Source organism: Microcaecilia unicolor, chromosome 11 (genome assembly GCF_901765095.1).
Source record: "Microcaecilia unicolor chromosome 11, aMicUni1.1, whole genome shotgun sequence".
In the NCBI taxonomy this organism is placed as follows: Eukaryota; Metazoa; Chordata; class Amphibia; order Gymnophiona; family Siphonopidae; genus Microcaecilia; species Microcaecilia unicolor.
In genome coordinates this window covers 88,483,174-88,501,509 of record NC_044041.1, presented here as the reverse complement: position 1 = coordinate 88,501,509, position 18,336 = coordinate 88,483,174, and the positions used below count along the sequence as shown (strand labels likewise).

Below are 18,336 nucleotides of genomic sequence, written 5' to 3'. Positions count from 1 at the left end.
GTTTTCGACCTTTCAGAATGACCACATTGGATAAAAATGATCTGAAAGTCTGGCAGAACCCCAATTCTGCTAAAAGGGAGGTTCGTACTAGGCCTTCATCCCCTCAAAAAGCTATGAACACTGCTTCTGCAGCATCCCAGTCCTGACCAACATGCAGAGCGAAAGATCTGAGCCAGGAATTAAATCAGCTCCCTTTTCATGGCAGTTCACAAAATTGCCACTGAGCCACAGGTCTAGCCCTTCTTCACGGGTTTGTTTGTTTGTTTTTAAACTGTTTCTTTTCACTATCAGCTATTATACCACATAGAGGTCCAGAAAAAGCTCACCTACACTGTCGTATCACTTTCTCGAACAGTATCTGAACAAAATATAAGCAGGCATTTTTCATGCAATAAAACCCCTTCCTCCACCTCTTTCCTGCCATGCATACCCACAAACACATGCACTACGTTCCTGTAGAACCATAACTATGAGCTTATTCCTTTCATCCCTGAGTTGGGGGACATCTTGCTGTGAAGAGTAGACACTGAATCAGGTGGGCTGTTTGTTTGGGATCTGTATTGGTTTCTCTGTGTGCAGCTTAGATATGCACAATTGGAGCAGGAGGTACACCACTGTGATTGGCAGTATTGTTCTTTGTTACTCAGCCCCAAAAGATTGCATATGTGAACATCCCACCACATGTGGTCATAGTCTGCCACTGCTCCACATCCTTTCAAGCATAAAGGGGGAGGCTTTCATATCCCACTTGCAGGTCAGGGAGAGAGGGAGATGAGATCTCATTAAAATCTTCATTTGAATGGTGACTAAGTTCATAGACATGAAAACTTTAAACTAGTACTGTTGATTAGTTGCAATTAACTGACACCATTAACAATTTTACTGGCAATGTTTTTAAATGATTGTATTTTCAAAACTGTACATTCCAACTTCGAATTTCTGAAACAGAATAACCAGTGGTATAACAATTAGTCTATATCACAACACAATAGGTACAATTTTGTTTTCTCCCTCCAGTCCGCTCATGCCTTTCTCTCAGAGCAATGCAATCTGCAAGGAAGGGGGTGGGGTTCCTTACACTCTTAATGGCAAGATAACACCACTAATACGATGTGATGGCAACTATTCAGCCCCCCCCCCCCCCCCCCCCCCCGAAGAATATCCGAGCATTTGGATTGAATTTATTCAATTTTATATACCACTCTATACCATAATGCCAAAGCAGTTCACAATGTTTAAAAATGACAAAGGGGCTCATTTTCAAAGCACTTAGCCTTCCAAAGTTCCATAGGTTTCTATGGAACTTTGGAAGGCTAAGATCTTAGAAAATATGCCTCAATGTATACCAACTATATACATAATTAGCAATTACATCAGAAATTTTTTTTTAATTGTCACGGCAGAGGAAGTCTGTACTTGATCAGACAAATTATTGATGGAAAATCCAGGTTTTAAAGAGCTTCCAAAAATGTTATATATGAGGAAGCATTTTGAAGTCCCCCCCCCCCCCCCCACCATAAAAAGAAACTTGTTAGCCCCTCCCCCTGTCCTAACTTAAGGTTGCCCTGGTGGTCTAGGGTAGGGGGGCAGGAGCGATCCCCAGTTGCTTCTGCCTCTTCTGGCTCCAGGTTCAAAACAGCAGCCACAACCTCTAGTAAGGAGTCTCAATCCCATTTCATAAACAGAATCTTTTCAGTCTCTAGGGGTGCCGTTCTGCTTCACATTCTAATGGTAGGTGTCGGATGAGCCAGCTTTATTTTTATTACAAAAATGCAATGGATGCACTCAGCCATGGCAGGCACCACTCTGAGGAAGATAGTTTATGGGTATGCTTGAATTTGAGTTTCAGGTTTTATCCAATAAGTGTTATCACCTTGTTGAGCACTTCCCCTGCATTTAGAGTAGCTCCTCCTGTAAGCTCAGAGGATAGATATCGTGTGAGAATATGTAAGGTAACCATTGTTTAAACTGCATGTTTTTAAATTAGGTTTTATTCATCTTCACTTGGCGACATGGCATCAGCTTTGCATGCCTGGAGGCAACAGTGTGGTGGGTGTAATTTTAAATGCAATAAATCAAAATAAATATTTCCCTCAGCTCACTAAAAATAGAGCAACTCACATAGGCTGCTATCTTTTAAACCGCATTTTAAAAAGATTTGTTACTGCATGTTTGATACAACTGAGCAGTAACAAACAGTATCCAATGGATATAACATGTTACTATGCTTGACTTTATAGGTATGTGTTCACGTTCTGGCCCTGTATGTGCAGTGGAATGGCTCAGCTATATCCGTAGCCCTTGTCTGAGAAAATGCCATCCACCACATGCTCCTCGTCCACCGTGCTGACTGTGAGAAAATAAAGAAAAAACAAAAGAGAACTACAGACCTCATAGCCATCTATTTTTAAAAAAAGGCAGTTCTCTAAACTAGGCACTAACAATTACGCCTGTGTTATGTGCGTAAACATTTAGAATCCTAGAATATGCATATGTGTATGTATACACATACACTCCTAAATGCCAATATTCCATCTAAGTGCTATTCTGTAAATACCTGCCTATCTTGCATAGTGCATATTTGCAAGAGAGGCATACACATGGTGAAGCATGGGGGGACATAGGCTGGGCTCCCACTTAAGTGTATAACTTGCAGAATACTCGGTAAGCTATGTGCATTGCTGCTATATATAGGCACACACACTTTCACCAGCTCTATGGCTGGCATAAGTGCTGACGACTAGATGTTATATACACCAATATCAGGTAGTGCTTATGTTCTTTAGTATAACCTGGAGGCATCTCTGTTCTATTATAGAGTAGACTCCATGTGGCCTTTATAGAATTACCCTTTTAAGGATTAGTGTTGGCTTCTAAAGTGCTTTCCAGCCAAGGTTTAAAAGAATTAATATCTAATGTTAAATGCGTTGTAGCCAAGTATTTCTATTTTGTTTGGTAGTTCTTCCTTTATCAATATTTCTCAAGCCGATCTCGGGGTACTATCTTGCCAGTCTGGTTTTCAGGATATCCACAATGAATATGCATGAGATAGATTTATATACATTGTTTCTGAGCCATCATCTAGCCCATAGATTCTCAACACGCTGTTACATGTACCCAGTTGCATAGCCAGACAGCCAATTTTGGGTGGGCCTGAGCCCAAAATTGGTGGGCACAAAATTTTCTCTATCCTGTCCTACTTCCACCTCAAAATATAAATACTTTAGCTAATGTGAAGATCTTTTAGTTAAAGACTTCCTCCAAAGGTGGTTAGAACTCACTTTTACAAAGCTTGGCAGGCAGCAGCAACATCCCTAAGTGACCAATGCCGGCACACCATGCATGCATAGTTGTCAATGGCTCAAGGATGCTGCCAACTGCAAAGCTTGGTAGAAGGAAGTTATGGCTGCTTTTGGGAGAAGGTCCTCAGCTGGGGATGCTTGGGGATCCCACCAGCTATGTAGCAAGGGTCAGGGCCAGTATTAGACATGCTCTCTGGCCCAGGTCAGAAAGTAAAGGAGGACATCCTCTCTGATCCCCTCTCCTTCCTGCCTCCCCTCCAATTTCTCCACCTGCCATTACTATCACACTGACAGACCCACACCAAATTCAGAACAAGGGATCACAATTGAGAAAAAAAATACACAAAAATTGAATTGAGAATCCCAAGAAGTTAAACTTAACCTGTACTACAACACAGCAGAAATAAAAACAAATACATTTCCTTTTCTACTAAACACAATGCAAAGATATTTGCTATGCACATTTCCCAAAGCTAACATATTCCATTTAAAACATTCAAAATAAAATGCTTTTTTTCTACCTTTGTTGTCTGGATGATTTATTTTTCCATTATGTTGGTTCCAATTTCCTGTCTGTCATCTACTAATTCTCCTTCAAGTGGCTGCTGTTCATTTGTCTTTTCTCCTCTCTGCTGTCTGTTCCCTCACTACACCTACCTATGACATATTGATTGTTCCTTTTTAGCTCTTGCCTCTTTTTTTTTTTTTTTCTTTTCCATCTCTGTCCTCTCAAATTTCACTTTCACCCTTCTCCTTTTTAGTTACAGCTACCTATCATCATCTCTCCCACTAGCTCTCCCATTTCCCAGCTCACTCCTTCCCTAGCCATTCCCTTTCATCTTTAATCTACTCCCCATTACCGTATTTCTATCCTCTGTAATCACTATCCTCTTATCCATTTCTGTGCCACCCACCTCCTCCCCCTCCTGGGCTCTCCTTCATGGTTCCTCCCTCCACCTTTCTAGCCCAGTATCTGTTCTCTCTTTCTTCCCTTCCCGCCCTCATAGCCTGACATTTCCCTGTCCTTTTTCTCTTCCCTCCTGCCCTGCCCCCATGGTCCAGCATTTCTCCCTTTTCCCTCACTCCCATTATCCGGCATCTCATCATCACTCACATGTGCTCTTGGATCCAATATGTTCCCTCTCCACTTCTCCAACATTTCTCCCTCTCTGTTCCATGCACCATCTCTCCCTCCCCTAACCCCTATGTTCAATATTTCTTCCTCTCCCATCCTTCTTCCCCTCCATGCAGCGTCGCTCCCTCCCTTCCACCCCCATATACAAGATTTCTCCCTTTCTTGTCCCTCTCTACCCCTTTACCACATCTCTCCTTTTCTCTCCTCTACCCTCATGCACCAGCTCTCCCTTCCTTCACTTCCATGTCCAACATTTCTCCCTCTCTCCGCCCATACCCTCCATGCAGCATTTCTCCTTCCCCATCCACTCATATATGCAAGATTTCTCCATCTCTTGCTCCAGCTCCCCCTTCCTCCATGCAGCGTCGCTCGCCCCTCCCCCTTCCCCATGCAGCAACTCTTGCCCTTCTCTCCCTTCCCCCTTACAGCATTTCTCTCCTCTTCCCCGTACAGCATCTGTTGCCCCTTCCCCCCCCACACTGTGCAGCATCTGTCGCCCCTTCCCCCCTGCTTGCAGCATCTTTTGCCCCTCTCCCACCCAACACAGAACTCTCTCTCTCTCTTCCTCCACCACCTGCAGCATCTCTCACCTCTCCTATGGGTCAGCATCAGTGATTCCCACAAGAAGCCTCTCCTTTGCCACATCCAGCCCAGGCACAAACAGGAAATTGCGACAGAGGGGAGGCTTCTGGGTTAGTGGCAAGCAGCCTGTGGGAATCGCTGCAGCAGACCAGGGTTGAACTGCTGCTTCTCCTGCAGACCAGTAGAAGAGGCAAAAACAACATAAAGCACTTGTGGGTCTGCAATTTTCATATGTGCACTTTCAGCTCTACTAGTCCCCTGTCCTGGAACAGGAAGTTGATGTCAGGGAGGGCAGGGATTTGGGGAGCCAACAGCATACACATGAAGACTGTGACCCCTAGACTGCTTTGGTGCTGCTGGTCTTGAGAAGCAACAGTGAAGGGGGGGGGAGAAGATGTGATGTTAAGTAGTAGTGGGAGAAGATGTGAAGGTAGAGACAGGAAGAAAAAGAAAAGGCACTGGATGGAGATTGGGGAGGAAAAGAGGGGAGATGACGTTAAAAGAGGGAAATTGAAGACTGGATAGTAAGAATGAATTAAATCTGGACAGAGTGACAAAAATATGAAATTGAAGAAAGCTGAAAGGAAAAGGAGGAGAGAGAAAAATGACAGAGGTAAGGGAAGATGGAGGAAAGTAGAAACCAGAGGTCAAACCAACACAATTAGAAAAAAATAACCCAGAGAAGAAAAGATAGAAAAATAATTTTAATTTCTATTTTTGATTAAAATATGCCAGTGTGAAGAAACAATGTGTGTTAAGCCTGTAAAATGTATTGGATATTTCCCTGCATTGATGTTCTTAAGTGTATTTCTCCTGTTTGGCCTGCAGATGGTGCAGGTTTATGCTTAAAGCTGTTAAAGAGGACTGACTTCTCTTTCTTTTAGTTGGCACACAGATAATAGGAAGTGCCTGTAGTGATGTAACCAGTTTTTATTTGAAACGACTGTTATGGGCTCTGATTGGCCTGGAGTTTGAAATTGCCCAGCAGATGCTGGCTATTGCTTTGGTTTCAGCCCTGGAGAAGGAGACAGTGCTCTTTGTGAAACCCTGTAAAAAACAGTTATATTTCATAACTGGTGAACAGCTATAAATGTCCTGATCTCACCAGGTACTTTCTAGGAAGTATGCAAATGTTTAGTTAGTTTTCTAATTGATCCATTGTTCATTTACTTGTTACTGTTTGCTATTTGCACATTCCTTTTTGTCCTCTGTTCCAAGTTCTGAGAATAAACACATTGTTTGTTCTGCCTGTCTGGACTGATAAAGAATCCTGGTGGTTTGTGTGTTAGGTCTGTGAGTGCTTTCTGGGAACTGTGGAACTACTGGGAGTGTCGATCCAGTAACCTAGAAATCACTGGGGATAATTGGAGAGCGGGAGACTTGCTCAGAGGCGGTTGTGACCCACGCAGTGGGAGGAGGGTGCTAGTTTAGAGCACAAGCGGCAGGTGCAGGCAGACCTGAACTGTGCTGAGGATAGACCCTCTAAGTGACCGTGGGGTAACCCCAGGAGGGTGGCTAGGCCTTTCATGACTTGAAGTTGAGAAACACTGATCTGTCCCCAAAGTACATTAATTACATGGTTTTATTTTCTTCCTAACTTTTGTCCAACATATATGATTCAAGCCAAGAACAGATCATATGGTTTCCTGTGGGATCTTGCTGTGGTTCACAAAAACTTAGAAAGAGAAAGACAGTCTTAGTGCCTCTGTCTCTCAGATGCACAATAATATGCGTTAAGGTGCCTCTTAAGTGTTGGGTAACATCTGAGATACATATTTCAAATCTCCATGTATCCAGGCTTTACTTGCCATCTTTGAGGTAAATAAAGTGACAATTGGTAGCAACCAGGATTTTAATATTCTGAGATATAATGAGGCATAGTACTATAAACGTATAAGTTATTAGCTGTTATGCTACAACAAAATTTAACTGTCAGAAATTGGGAGAAGCAAATTGGCAAAGCTGAACAACTTTCACCTGGTAATATGCTAAAAAGTTATACCTTTTACTTTGATCTACAGCTTGAACAGTTCAATATGATAGAAAACGCCATTAGCTCCAGCAGTCTCTATAGTCCATGCTCCACACTCAACTACTCTCAAGCGGCAATGATGGGACTTTCTGGAAGTCATGGAAGCTTGCAGGACTCTCAGCAGCTGAACTATGCCAGTCATGGTAACATCCCTAACATCATCTTGACAGGTAAGGCACTTGGAGGAAGGCAAGTGTAGGAAGTGTTCCACATTAGCAGTTAGTGACACCCCTGTTAAGTTCAGTATTCTCTCTGCACTCCTTCCATGTCCTGTAATAATGAATTCTCCGAGGACAAGCAGGCTCTAATATTCTTACATGTGGGTCATCGTCCGCGACAGCCCAGAAGACGGAAGAAATCCTTCAAAGCTCTGGAACCCTCTTGATCATTCCGTCGTGCGACACGAACGTGCAGCAATCAGTCTCTTTTTTTTTTTTACGCGATCCTGGATGGTCGGGTTTGTTTCCCTCGCTGTGCAGTTTGGCTCAGGAGATGGTTTTTATTAGCGTTTATCGCTATTTGTTCTCTTATTTTCTATTATAGTTTATCCTAGTTTTTTTTTTGTTTTGTTTCCATTATTCTTTCTTCGTTTTTTCTCATCCTTTAAAGTTTTCTCTCTTTCTCGTCGCGGCCGCTCGGCTGGCTCTTTTCTTTCTTTTTGTACTTTTTTTGATTGGCACCATCGAGCCCTTTGATTTCGCGAACGCTATTTTTCCACCCATGTCATCGAAGACTCCCAGCGGCTTCAAGCATTGTACTCAATGCAACCGGACCATCTCGAGCACCGACCCTCACATGTGGTGTCTTCAGTGTCTTGGGCCCGACCGTCTTCCAGCTTCTTGGAAGCTGTGTAAGTTGATGAAGAAGCGGACACAAGTGGCTCGAGAGGCTCAGCGCGAGAAACTTTTTCCTGAGCAGTCCGGTACGTCGACCTCGGTACCAAGGGCATCGGCGCGAAGGTTAAGGGAGGCAGCGACGCCGAGCGCAGGTAATGGCTGCCGAAAGACTGCATCGAGCTGGGAGCAGCGAGGCATTGAGTGGGTCTCCACCCATTTCGAGGGCTACTGCTGTGCAGGCCCCCCGGGACCGACCTTTTTCGGACCCGGCCCCGAGGAGGCGTGAGGATTCCATGTCTTCCTCGTTGGTACCGAGGAGTGTCCATGACAGGCGTCAGGCGAAGGCTAAGAAGCATCATCATCGATCTCCTTCCAGACATGGTACCGGGAGCCGAGGGAGTCGGCACCCGAGAAGCATCGGCGCTGGGAGGATCGCTCACCCTCCATTCAGGAGGTGCGGATGCGTCGGTCGTCTGGCAGCCTGGTACTGGCTCTTGAGCCCCCTCAGATTCTGGCACCGGCCCCACAGCCTTTTCCAATGGCAGCTCTCGAAGAGCGCATCTGTGCCCTTCTTCCAGAGCTTCTGGAAGGGTTGCTTCATCATTAGGCCTCGGTGTCCGGGGTGCTTGCGCCTCCCGTACCAACGGCATCTGGGTCATCACCTGTTAGGAGGTCTCCGCCCTCGGTACCGCTTGCGGTACCAGTTGCCACCCGGGTCGACTCCCCCTCGACGTCGGTGGAGGAAGTTTCACCGGAGTCCAGGCAGGGGTTGACTTCTCAACACCCCCCACAACATTGGCGATCCTCTACGTCGAGACAGGCTCAGTTTTGGGCTGCTCTTAGGGAGCCTCTGTCTGATATCGAAGAGGAGCATTTGTGGGAAGAGGAGGAAGACCCCCAAGTACTTTTCGGAGGAAGAGTCCTGTGGGCTTCCTTCTGATCCTACTCCACCAATTGAAGTAAGGATGTCTCCACCTGAGAGTCTTACTTTCTCATCCTTTGTGCGGGAAATGTCTAGGGACATTCCATTCCCTATGGAGGTCGTGGATGAGCCCAGGGCTGAGATGCTCGAGGTCCTAGATTATCCTTCTCCACCTGCAGAGGTTGCAATGGCCCCCCCTGCACAATACATTCAGGGAATGCTGATGCGGAATTGGTCTTGCCCTCTCTCTAATCCAGTGGGCCCCAAGAAGTCCGAGTCCCAGTACAGAGTCCATGGAGAGCCTGTATTTGGTGAAGGCCCAACTTCCTCACGATTCCATGGTGGTGGACTCTGCTCTCAGAAGAGCCAAGAGTACTAGAGACTATGCCTCGGCGCCCCCAGGCAGAGAGTCTAGGACCTTGGATTCTTTTGGGAGGAGAACGTATCAGGCCGCAATGCTCGCTGCCAAGATGCAAACATAAGCTGTACACGAGCATTCACTTACGGAACTCGGTGAGGCAATCTGTCCAGTTTAGTTGAAGCACTTCCTGCGGAGCTTGCTGAACCTTTTCACCAGGTAGTCAGGCAGCAGAAGGCGTGTCGCAAATTCCTGGCCAGGGGGTCTTACGACACTTTTGATGTGGCATCCCGAGTAGCCGCTCAAGTTATAGTGATGCGCAGACTCTCATGGCTGCGTGTCTCTGACCTGGATCAGAAGACCCAGTAGCGAATGGCGGATGTTCCTTGCCGGGGGGGTAATCTCTTTGGAGAGAAAGTAGAGGATATGGTTGATCAGCTGAAAAAACATCATGATGCCATGGATTTTCTCTCCTGCCGGACGTCTTCTGCTACTGCCTCCTCATCCAGGAGGTTTTTTTGGAGGGAGGAGGAGTGCTCCCAATTCCTATAATAGGCGTAGGTACACTCCTGCCTCTCGGCAGCCGGTTCAGGCTCAGCCCCAGCATGCGCGTTCTCGTCAACGCCGTGCCCCTAGGGCTCCCCAGCAAAAGCAAGGGACGAGCTTTTGACTGGCTCCAGTGCAGCATAGCCACAGTAAAAGTGTCCGTACCGGGCGACTTGCCTGTCGGGGGGGGGGGGGGGGGGAGTTGATATTTTTTCACCAAAGGTGGCCTCTTATAACCTCCAACAAGTGGGTTCTTCAAATATTCCGGTTAGGATACACACTCAATCTGGCATCCAGGCCTCCAAATTGCCCACTGGGAGCTCAATCCTTCAGCTCCCAGCACAAGCAGGTACTTTAGAGGAACTCTCCGCCCTTCTAAAGGCCAGTGCGGTCGAACCTGTTCCACCAGGGGAAGAAGGGCTGGAATTCTATTCCAGGTACTTCCTTGTGCAAAAGAAAACAGCGGGGATGCGTCCCATCCTAGACCTAAGGGCCCTGAACAAATTCCTAGTCCGAGAAAAGTTCAGGATGGTTTCCCTGGGCACCCTTCTTCCCATGATTCAGGAAACGATTGGCTATGCTTTCTGGACTTAAAGGATGCCTATACTCACATCTCAGTGCTCCCAACTCACAGGAAGTACCTTCGATTTCGACTGGGAACTCATCACTTTCAATACTGTGTACTGCCCTTTGGCCTAGCATCTGCGCCCAGGGTCTTCACAAAGTGCTTGGCGGTTGTCGCAGCATCGCTACGCAGACTGGGAGTGCATGTGTTCCCATATCTCGACGATTGGCTGGTGAAGAACACTTCGGAAGCAGGGGCTCTACGGTCCATGCAGATGACTATTCAATTGCTGGAGCTACTGGGGTTTGTAATAAATTATCCCAAGTCCCATCTTGTTCCAGTGCAGAAATTGGAGTTCATTGAAGCTCTGTTGGATACACGGACGTCTCGAGCTTATCTTCCCCAGGCAAGGGCAGACAATCTTCTGGCCCTAGTGTCCTTTGCTGGGGCGTCTCAACAGATCACAGCTTGGCAGATGTTGAGACTTTTAGGGCACATGGCCTCCATGTGACTCCCATGGCACGCCTACATATGAGATCAGCTCAATGGACCCTAGCTTCCAAGTGGTGCCAGGCCACAGGGGATCTAGAGGATGTCATCCATCTCTCCACCAACTTTTGCAGTTCCCTTCAGCGGTGGACCATTCGATCCAATCTGACCTTGGGACGTCCATTCCAAATTCCTCAGCCACAAAAAGTGCTGACGACGGATGCATCCCTCCTAGGGTGGGGAGCTCATGTAGATGAACTTCACACTCAGGGAGCTTGGTCCTTTCAGGAAAAGGATTTTCAGATCAACTTCGTGGAATGCTCTCAAGGCTTTCAGAGATCGGATGTATCAAATTATTCTAATTCAGACAGACAATCAGGTTGCTATGTATTACACCAACAGGCAGGGGGGCACTGGATCTCGCCATCTGTGTCAGGAGGCCATCCGGATGTGGCTTTGGGCTCACCATCATGGTATGTTTCTTCAGGCCACATACCTAGCAGGCGTAAACAACAGTCTGGCCGACAGACTGAGCAGGATAATGCAACCTCACGAGTGGTCTTTGAACATGGACGTTGTCCGCAAGATCTTCCGAGCGTGGGGCATCCCCTCGGTGGATCATTTTGCCACTCAGACCAATCACAAGGTCCCTCAGTTCTGTTCCAGACTTCAGGCCCATGACAGACTAGCGTCAGATGCATTTCTCCTGCATTGGGGGACAGGCCTTCTGTGTGCGTATTCTCCCATACCTCTAGTAGGGAAAACTCTGCTGAAACTCAGGCAAGACCACGGAACCATGATTCTGATTGCACCTTTCTGGCCCTGTCAGATATGGTTTCCTTCTTGAGTTGTCCTCCGAGGAACCGTGGAGATTGGAGTGTTTTCCGACCCTTATCACTCAGAACGAGGGGTCGCTTCTACATCCCATCCTCCAGTCTCTGGCTCTCATGGCCTGGATGTTGAGAACTTAGAAGTTGCCTCTCTAGGCCTTTCAGAGGGTGTCTCCCGAGTCTTACTTGCTTCCAGGAAAGATTCCACAAAAAGGTGTTATTCTTTTAAATGGAGGAGGTTTGCCATCTGGTGTGACAGCAAGGCCCTAGATCCTTTTTCTTATCCTACACCCTGCTTGAGTACCTTCTACACTTATCAGAGTCTGGTCTTAAGACCAACTCCGTAGGGTTCATCTTAGTGCGATTAGTGCTTACCATCAACGTGTAGAAGGTCAGCCTATCTCTGGACAGCCTTTAGTTGTTCGCTTCATGAGAGGTTTGCTTTTGTTAGAGCCCCCTGTCAAACCTCCACCAGTGTCATGGGATCTCAATGTCGTTCTCACCCAGCTGATGAAAGCTCCTTTTGAGCCACTGAATTCCTGCCATCTGAAGTACTTGACCTGGAAGGTCATTTTCTTGGTGGCTGTTACTTCAGCTTGTGGAGTCAGTGAGCTCCAAGCCTTGGTAGTCCATGCACCTTATATTAAATTTCACCATAACAAAGTAGTCCTCCGCCCTCACCCTAAGTTATTTTATTTATTTATTTATGTTAATTTATATACCGTATCTTATTGCATCTGCAAAACAGAACGGTTTACATATATATAAAAAAATTGGTATATACAAATAAACAGACATAGGAATTCCATTCATGACAGGAAAGCACAGCAATCAAGATAAACTACATAATAAATCAATACAAGTTAAAAATCTAATATCCAGTTAAGCTATCCCATTTTTCTTTGTCTTTTTGACCTTATCTCATTATGCTAAGTTCTGTTCTACGTAGCTTATAAAGAGAAAGGTTTTCAGAAGTTTTCGGTAATGGAGATACAGTGGTGGAAATAAGTATTTGATCCCTTGCTGATTTTGTAAGTTTGCCCACTGACAAAGACATGAGCAGCCCATAATTGAAGGGTAGGTTATTGGTAACAGTGAGAGATAGCACATCACAAATTAAATCTGGAAAATCACATTGTGGAAAGTATATGAATTTATTTGCATTCTGCAGAGGGAAATAAGTATTTAATCCCTCTGGCAAACAAGACCTAATACTTGGTGGCAAAACCCTTGTTGGCAAGCACAGCGGTCAGACGTCTTCTGTAGTTGATGATGAGGTTTGCACACATGTCAGGAGGAATTTTGGTCCACTCCTCTTTGCAGATCATCTCTAAATCATTAAGAGTTCTGGGCTGTCGCTTGGCAACTCGCAGCTTCAGCTCCCTCCATAAGTTTTCAATGAGATTAAGGTCTGGTGACTGGCTAGGCCACTCCATGACCCTAATGTGCTTCTTCCTGAGCCACTCCTTTGTTGCCTTGGCTGTATGTTTTGGGTCATTGTCGTGCTGGAAGACCCAGCCACGACCCATTTTTAAGGCCCTGGCGGAGGGAAGGAGGTTGTCACTCAGAATTGTACGGTACATGGCCCCATCCATTCTCCCATTGATGCGGTGAAGTAGTCCTGTGCCCTTAGCAGAGAAACACCCCCAAAACATAACATTTCCACCTCCATGCTTGACAGTGGGGACGGTGTTCTTTGGGTCATAGGCAGCATTTCTCTTCCTCCAAACACGGCGAGTTGAGTTCATGCCAAAGAGCTCAATTTTTGTCTCATCTGACCACAGCACCTTCTCCCAATCACTCTCGGCATCATCCAGGTGTTCACTGGCAAACTTCAGACGGGCCGTCACATGTGCCTTCCGGAGCAGGGGGACCTTGCGGGCACTGCAGGATTGCAATCCGTTATGTCGTAATGTGTTACCAATGGTTTTCGTGGTGACAGTGGTCCCAGCTGCCTTGAGATCATTGACAAGTTCCCCCCTTGTAGTTGTAGGCTGATTTCTAACCTTCCTCATGATCAAGGATACCCCACGAGGTGAGATTTTGCGTGGAGCCCCAGATCTTTGTCGATTGACAGTCATTTTGTACTTCTTCCATTTTCTTACTATGGCACCAACAGTTGTCTCCTTCTCGCCCAGCGTCTTACTGATGGTTTTGTAGCCCATTCCAGCCTTGTGCAGGTGTATGATCTTGTCCCTGACATCCTTAGACAGCTCCTTGCTCTTGGCCATTTTGTAGAGGTTAGAGTGTGACTGATTCACTGAGTCTGTGGACAGGTGTCTTTCATACAGGTGACCATTGCCGACAGCTGTCTGTCATGCAGGTAACGAGTTGATTTGGAGCATCTACCTGGTCTGTAGGGGCCAGATCTCTTACTGGTTGGTGGGGGATCAAATACTTATTTCCCTCTGCAGAATGCAAATAAATTCATATACTTTCCACAATGTGATTTTCCGGATTTAATTTGTGATGTGCTATCTCTCACTGTTACCAATAACCTACCCTTCAATTATGGGCTGCTCATGTCTTTGTCAGTGGGCAAACTTACAAAATCAGCAAGGGATCAAATACTTATTTCCACCACTGTAAGATTTCTCTAATCTGATCTCCTTTGGAAGGCTATTCCAAAGGGAGGGTGACAGGTAGAAAAAAGCCGATCTCCGTGTAGATTCCCACCTAGCCTTAGTAAGAGGGGGAATGACTAACCTGTTATCTGTTAGGGATCTGAGAGTTCGCATAGCGGTGTAGGGGATTGTTAAATTCGACAAGTAGCTAGGGTTTAATGTGTGAAAGGCTTTGTGTGTCAGGACAAGAGCCTTAAACTTTATTCTTGCTTCGACCGGGAGCCAGTGCAGATGATGCAATAAAGGTTCTTGCCGAAGGTGGTGTCGGAGTTCCATCTGAACCAGTCAATAGTCTTGCCAACATTTTTTCCCCGTCCACATACCCGCCCTGGTGAAGAGAAGTTGCAGACCTTGGACTGTGAGAGAGCATTGGCCTTTTTCGTGGAGCCGACTAAGCCCTATCGACAGTCCGCCCAGCTGTTTGTTTCTTTTTATCCCAATAGGATGGGAGTTGCCATCAGAAAACGCATCCTTCACTTATGCCCAAGCTGGGCTGACTCTGGAGGGCCATATCACGGCTCATAATGTTAGAGCCATGGTTGCGTCAGTGGCTCACTTGAAGTCAGCCTCCATTGAAGAGATCTGCAAAGCTGCGACGTGGTCTTCTGTCCACACATTCACATCTCAATACTGCCTTCAGCAGGATACCCGACACGACAGTTGGTTTGGGCAGTCGGTGCTGCAGAATCTGTTTGGGGTTTAGAATCCAACTCCACCCTACTAGGACCATTTTTGTTTTGTTCCAGGCTGCACTCTCACTTAGTTGCACTTCTTTTTAGGTCAATCTAAGTTATGTCCTCGCCGTTGCGAGGCCCAATTGACCAATGTTCTTTGTTTTGAGTGAGCCTGGGGGCTAGGGATACCCCACATGTAAGAATATTAGAGCCTGCTTGTCCTCGGAGAAAATGAAGATACATACCTGTAGCAGGTATTCTCCGAGGACAGCAGGCTCAATATTCTTACAACCCTCCCTCCTCCCCATTGGAGTTGTTTACATTGATCTTGTTTTGCTTTTTATTAAACTGATTGCTGCAAGTTCACGTCGCGGGCGGGAAGCCGCCCACACATGCGCGATGGGTCGGCCCACGCGGCGGAACGATCGAGAGGGTTCCAAAGCTTTGAAGGATTTCTTCTGTCTTCTGGGCCGTCGCGGACGACGACCCACATGTAAGAAATATTGAGCCTGCAGTCCTCGGAGAATACCTGCTACAGGTATGTATCTTCATTTTTCCACATTAAGAGCCCTGTTTAATAAGGTGCACTAGCGGTTTTAGTGCGCGCTAACACTAGAGACACAGATATATTCCCATGGGTGTGTCTAATGTTAGCACGCACTAAAAACAGCGCGCTTACAGTGCAGCTTAGTAAACAGGGCCCTAGATGTTTAACTCAACAGTTAACATATGATAATTTAATGTGGATAGCAGTGGTGTCTTTTTTTTTTTTTAGCTCTGCAATAACATGTTAAAACCCTAAAATGGTTTGATAAATAGTGGTGTAATTGTTTTATTAGAAGCTTGTAAGAGAGAGCACTTCATAAATAAAATTGTTTAACCCCATTCTCCTAGTCATTGAGTAGTCTAGATATATGCTGCATATTAACATTTTTTGATAAATTGTATTTGTTCTCCTCCTTTATATGTTTATCCCTATCATTGTGTTGGGCCATCTGTTTTTAGCTGGTCAATAATGCAAACATGACAGAACAACTTGATAAGTAAGACAGGTCACTTGTTACCCAAATACGATTTTTAATTATGAGACAGGAGATACAGAGAGTGTAGCAGTTGAGTTAAAGTCCTGAAATAAATGCAAAATGATTTAAATTTGATCAAGTATGATAAACTATAATACTCCTCCAGATGCCCCTTCTTGCCATGCTAGACCAGTTGGGGCATAGCTTGGTGGGGCCACAGGGGCCTGGGCCCCCTCAGATTTAGTCCGGGCCCCTGGTTTTGCTGTCGGGGGTCTCCAACCCCTGCCAGCCGAAGCCTTCAGCACCGGTCTCTGGTGTGCCACGTTCGCTGATCTGTGCTTTCTTGAGTCCTGACATCTTGCACGTTCCTTTAAGTGAAACTGAGCATGCTCAGTTTCACGTAAAGGAATGTGCAGGTGCGCCGCATTTGCTGATCTGTGCTTTCTTCCTCCTAACGTCCTGCACGTTCCTTTAAGTGAAACAAAGGAACGTGCAGGACGTCAGAAGGAAGAAAGCACAAATAGCAAACGCAGTAAATGCATGCTCAGTTTCACTTAAAGGAACATGCAGAATGTCAGGACTCAAGAAAGCACAGATCAGCTCAGGACCTCCCTCCCGTCGAGGTCTGGCTATGACCCTGGGGCATAACCCACTTGTCAGGGCTAGTCTACCAGAATTCAAGGAGAGGAAATTGGCAAGTAAGAAGACATTTTGCTTTGCTTAGCAGAAAGCCACATGATTGGCCATAACTACTAAGGAAACATCAAGGACTCCAACAGATTGCTGAAGGCATGAACCCTTGGTTTGAACAATGAATGCAGACAGATGAGCTGTGGTAAACAGGCTCTCATTTTAAATGTCATAGCTGCACTTAGAGCATTAAGAAATAGTGCTGTGAAGAGGCATCCTATGCTCGCTATATGAGGGTGATTAGCAACGAAAAAGTTCTTGAACTAATCCCTAGAATCTTTTGGCAGAAAGCACATTACAGATTGCTGGAAGTGGTAGTCAGTGCGTGTTTATCTTGGGGATGAATTTGTATCTGGTTAATGTGTAAAGTCTCTCCTTACATTCTTGCATATGTGTCAATTTTTGCTATGAGTAATTCTGAAATCATGGTTTGATGTCCAGTTTAGGTTTCATGTTGATCCGTTTAAGATTTGCTTTTTGAATTTTATCATCCTTTAATAAACAACACTTTAACAAGATACTATCAACTTCCTGCTGTGATTCAATTCAGAGTAACTCTAAAGATGAGAAACAAAATGCATACATTTATGTAGAATGATAGAACAAGTTCCTTACTAAGACTTTATGGGGTGGGGGGTATTTCTCCCTTTTTCTTCAATATAGTGACGGGAGAGTCTCCTCCAAGCTTATCAAAGGAACTGACCAACAGTTTGGCAGGAGTCGGAGATGTCAGCTTTGATTCTGATTCCCAGTTTCCTTTGGATGAACTCAAAATTGACCCTTTGACCCTGGATGGACTGCATATGCTTAATGACCCGGACATGGTTCTGACTGACCCTGCTACAGAGGACACTTTCAGAATGGATCGACTGTAGTTTGGACAAGACCATGAGCAGAAAATGGAAATCCATCCTGTGCCCACCTGAACTGAGCAATCCAGTGCATCAGTCATGTCCATTTAAAGACACTGATTGGGAGCAAATGCTCTGTCATGTACAATGAGTAAAAAAAAAAAAAAAAAAAGGCTTGTGGTTCTGAGCTTGCAGTGCTGCAAATACCCCAAGGCGCCATTTATTAGCTCATGTAATCCACTCGTTGCCATCAGAGGAAGGATTCTGTATCAGCCTTCCACCCTCCATCTCCACCAAAGTTCCAGCATTCAGTTTTGAGGTTCATATTTTGCACTATAAAAGAGAAAGGGATTTTCTTAGCCTGACTGTGAAGACGCAGAGGTTTGTGTGATGGGAGGAGATGGAGTAAAGAGATGTATCATAAACTACCTGGTCATTGGCAGTTACAAACATCTGCTGGTATGGTAGAATATCTCATCGTATCCATGTGACTGAGAAGAATTCTTAGTCTAGTACTGCCCTACAATTAATTGTAGAAAAAGAATTGTACTGCCCTCTGAAAGAAAAACAAAAGAGCTGCTTGCAAGTTTGACTGCCAAACTGCTTTGTTCCAGCTGTTTAGTAGTATAAATGCTTTTTGCTTTATTGATTCAGACACAGTTGTTTTAATTCCCCTCCCCCTTTTGACCCATGTTCTTTCACACATCCCATCCTCAGTCTGATTATCCTTTGGCATCTGATGCTTGGTCATGCTGCCCTGTGTGTCTGGAATGCAGGATGTGGCTTGGCATTACAACTGATGGCAGCTTATAGAGGGGAGATGGATGAGGAAGAGGATGTTTTATCACCCCATACCCATAACAAAACAAACACTATAT

The 18,336-nt window shown here is 45.6% G+C and overlaps 1 protein-coding gene across 2 annotated transcripts in view; it reads left to right on the top strand.

Moving 5' to 3' along the window:
• The window catches only part of CRTC1 (CREB regulated transcription coactivator 1), a 253,322-nt gene extending 235,215 nt beyond the window's left edge, over positions 1–18,107 (top strand). For both annotated transcript variants that reach the window (XM_030217332.1, XM_030217331.1), the window contains 2 exons: positions 7,041–7,221; positions 17,271–18,107. In XM_030217332.1, coding sequence (XP_030073192.1) covers positions 7,041–7,221; positions 17,271–17,482 — 393 coding nt within the window. In that variant the 3' untranslated portion in view covers positions 17,483–18,107. The remainder of the gene's footprint in view (positions 1–7,040; positions 7,222–17,270) is intronic.
• The last annotated feature ends 229 nt before the right edge of the window (positions 18,108–18,336 follow it).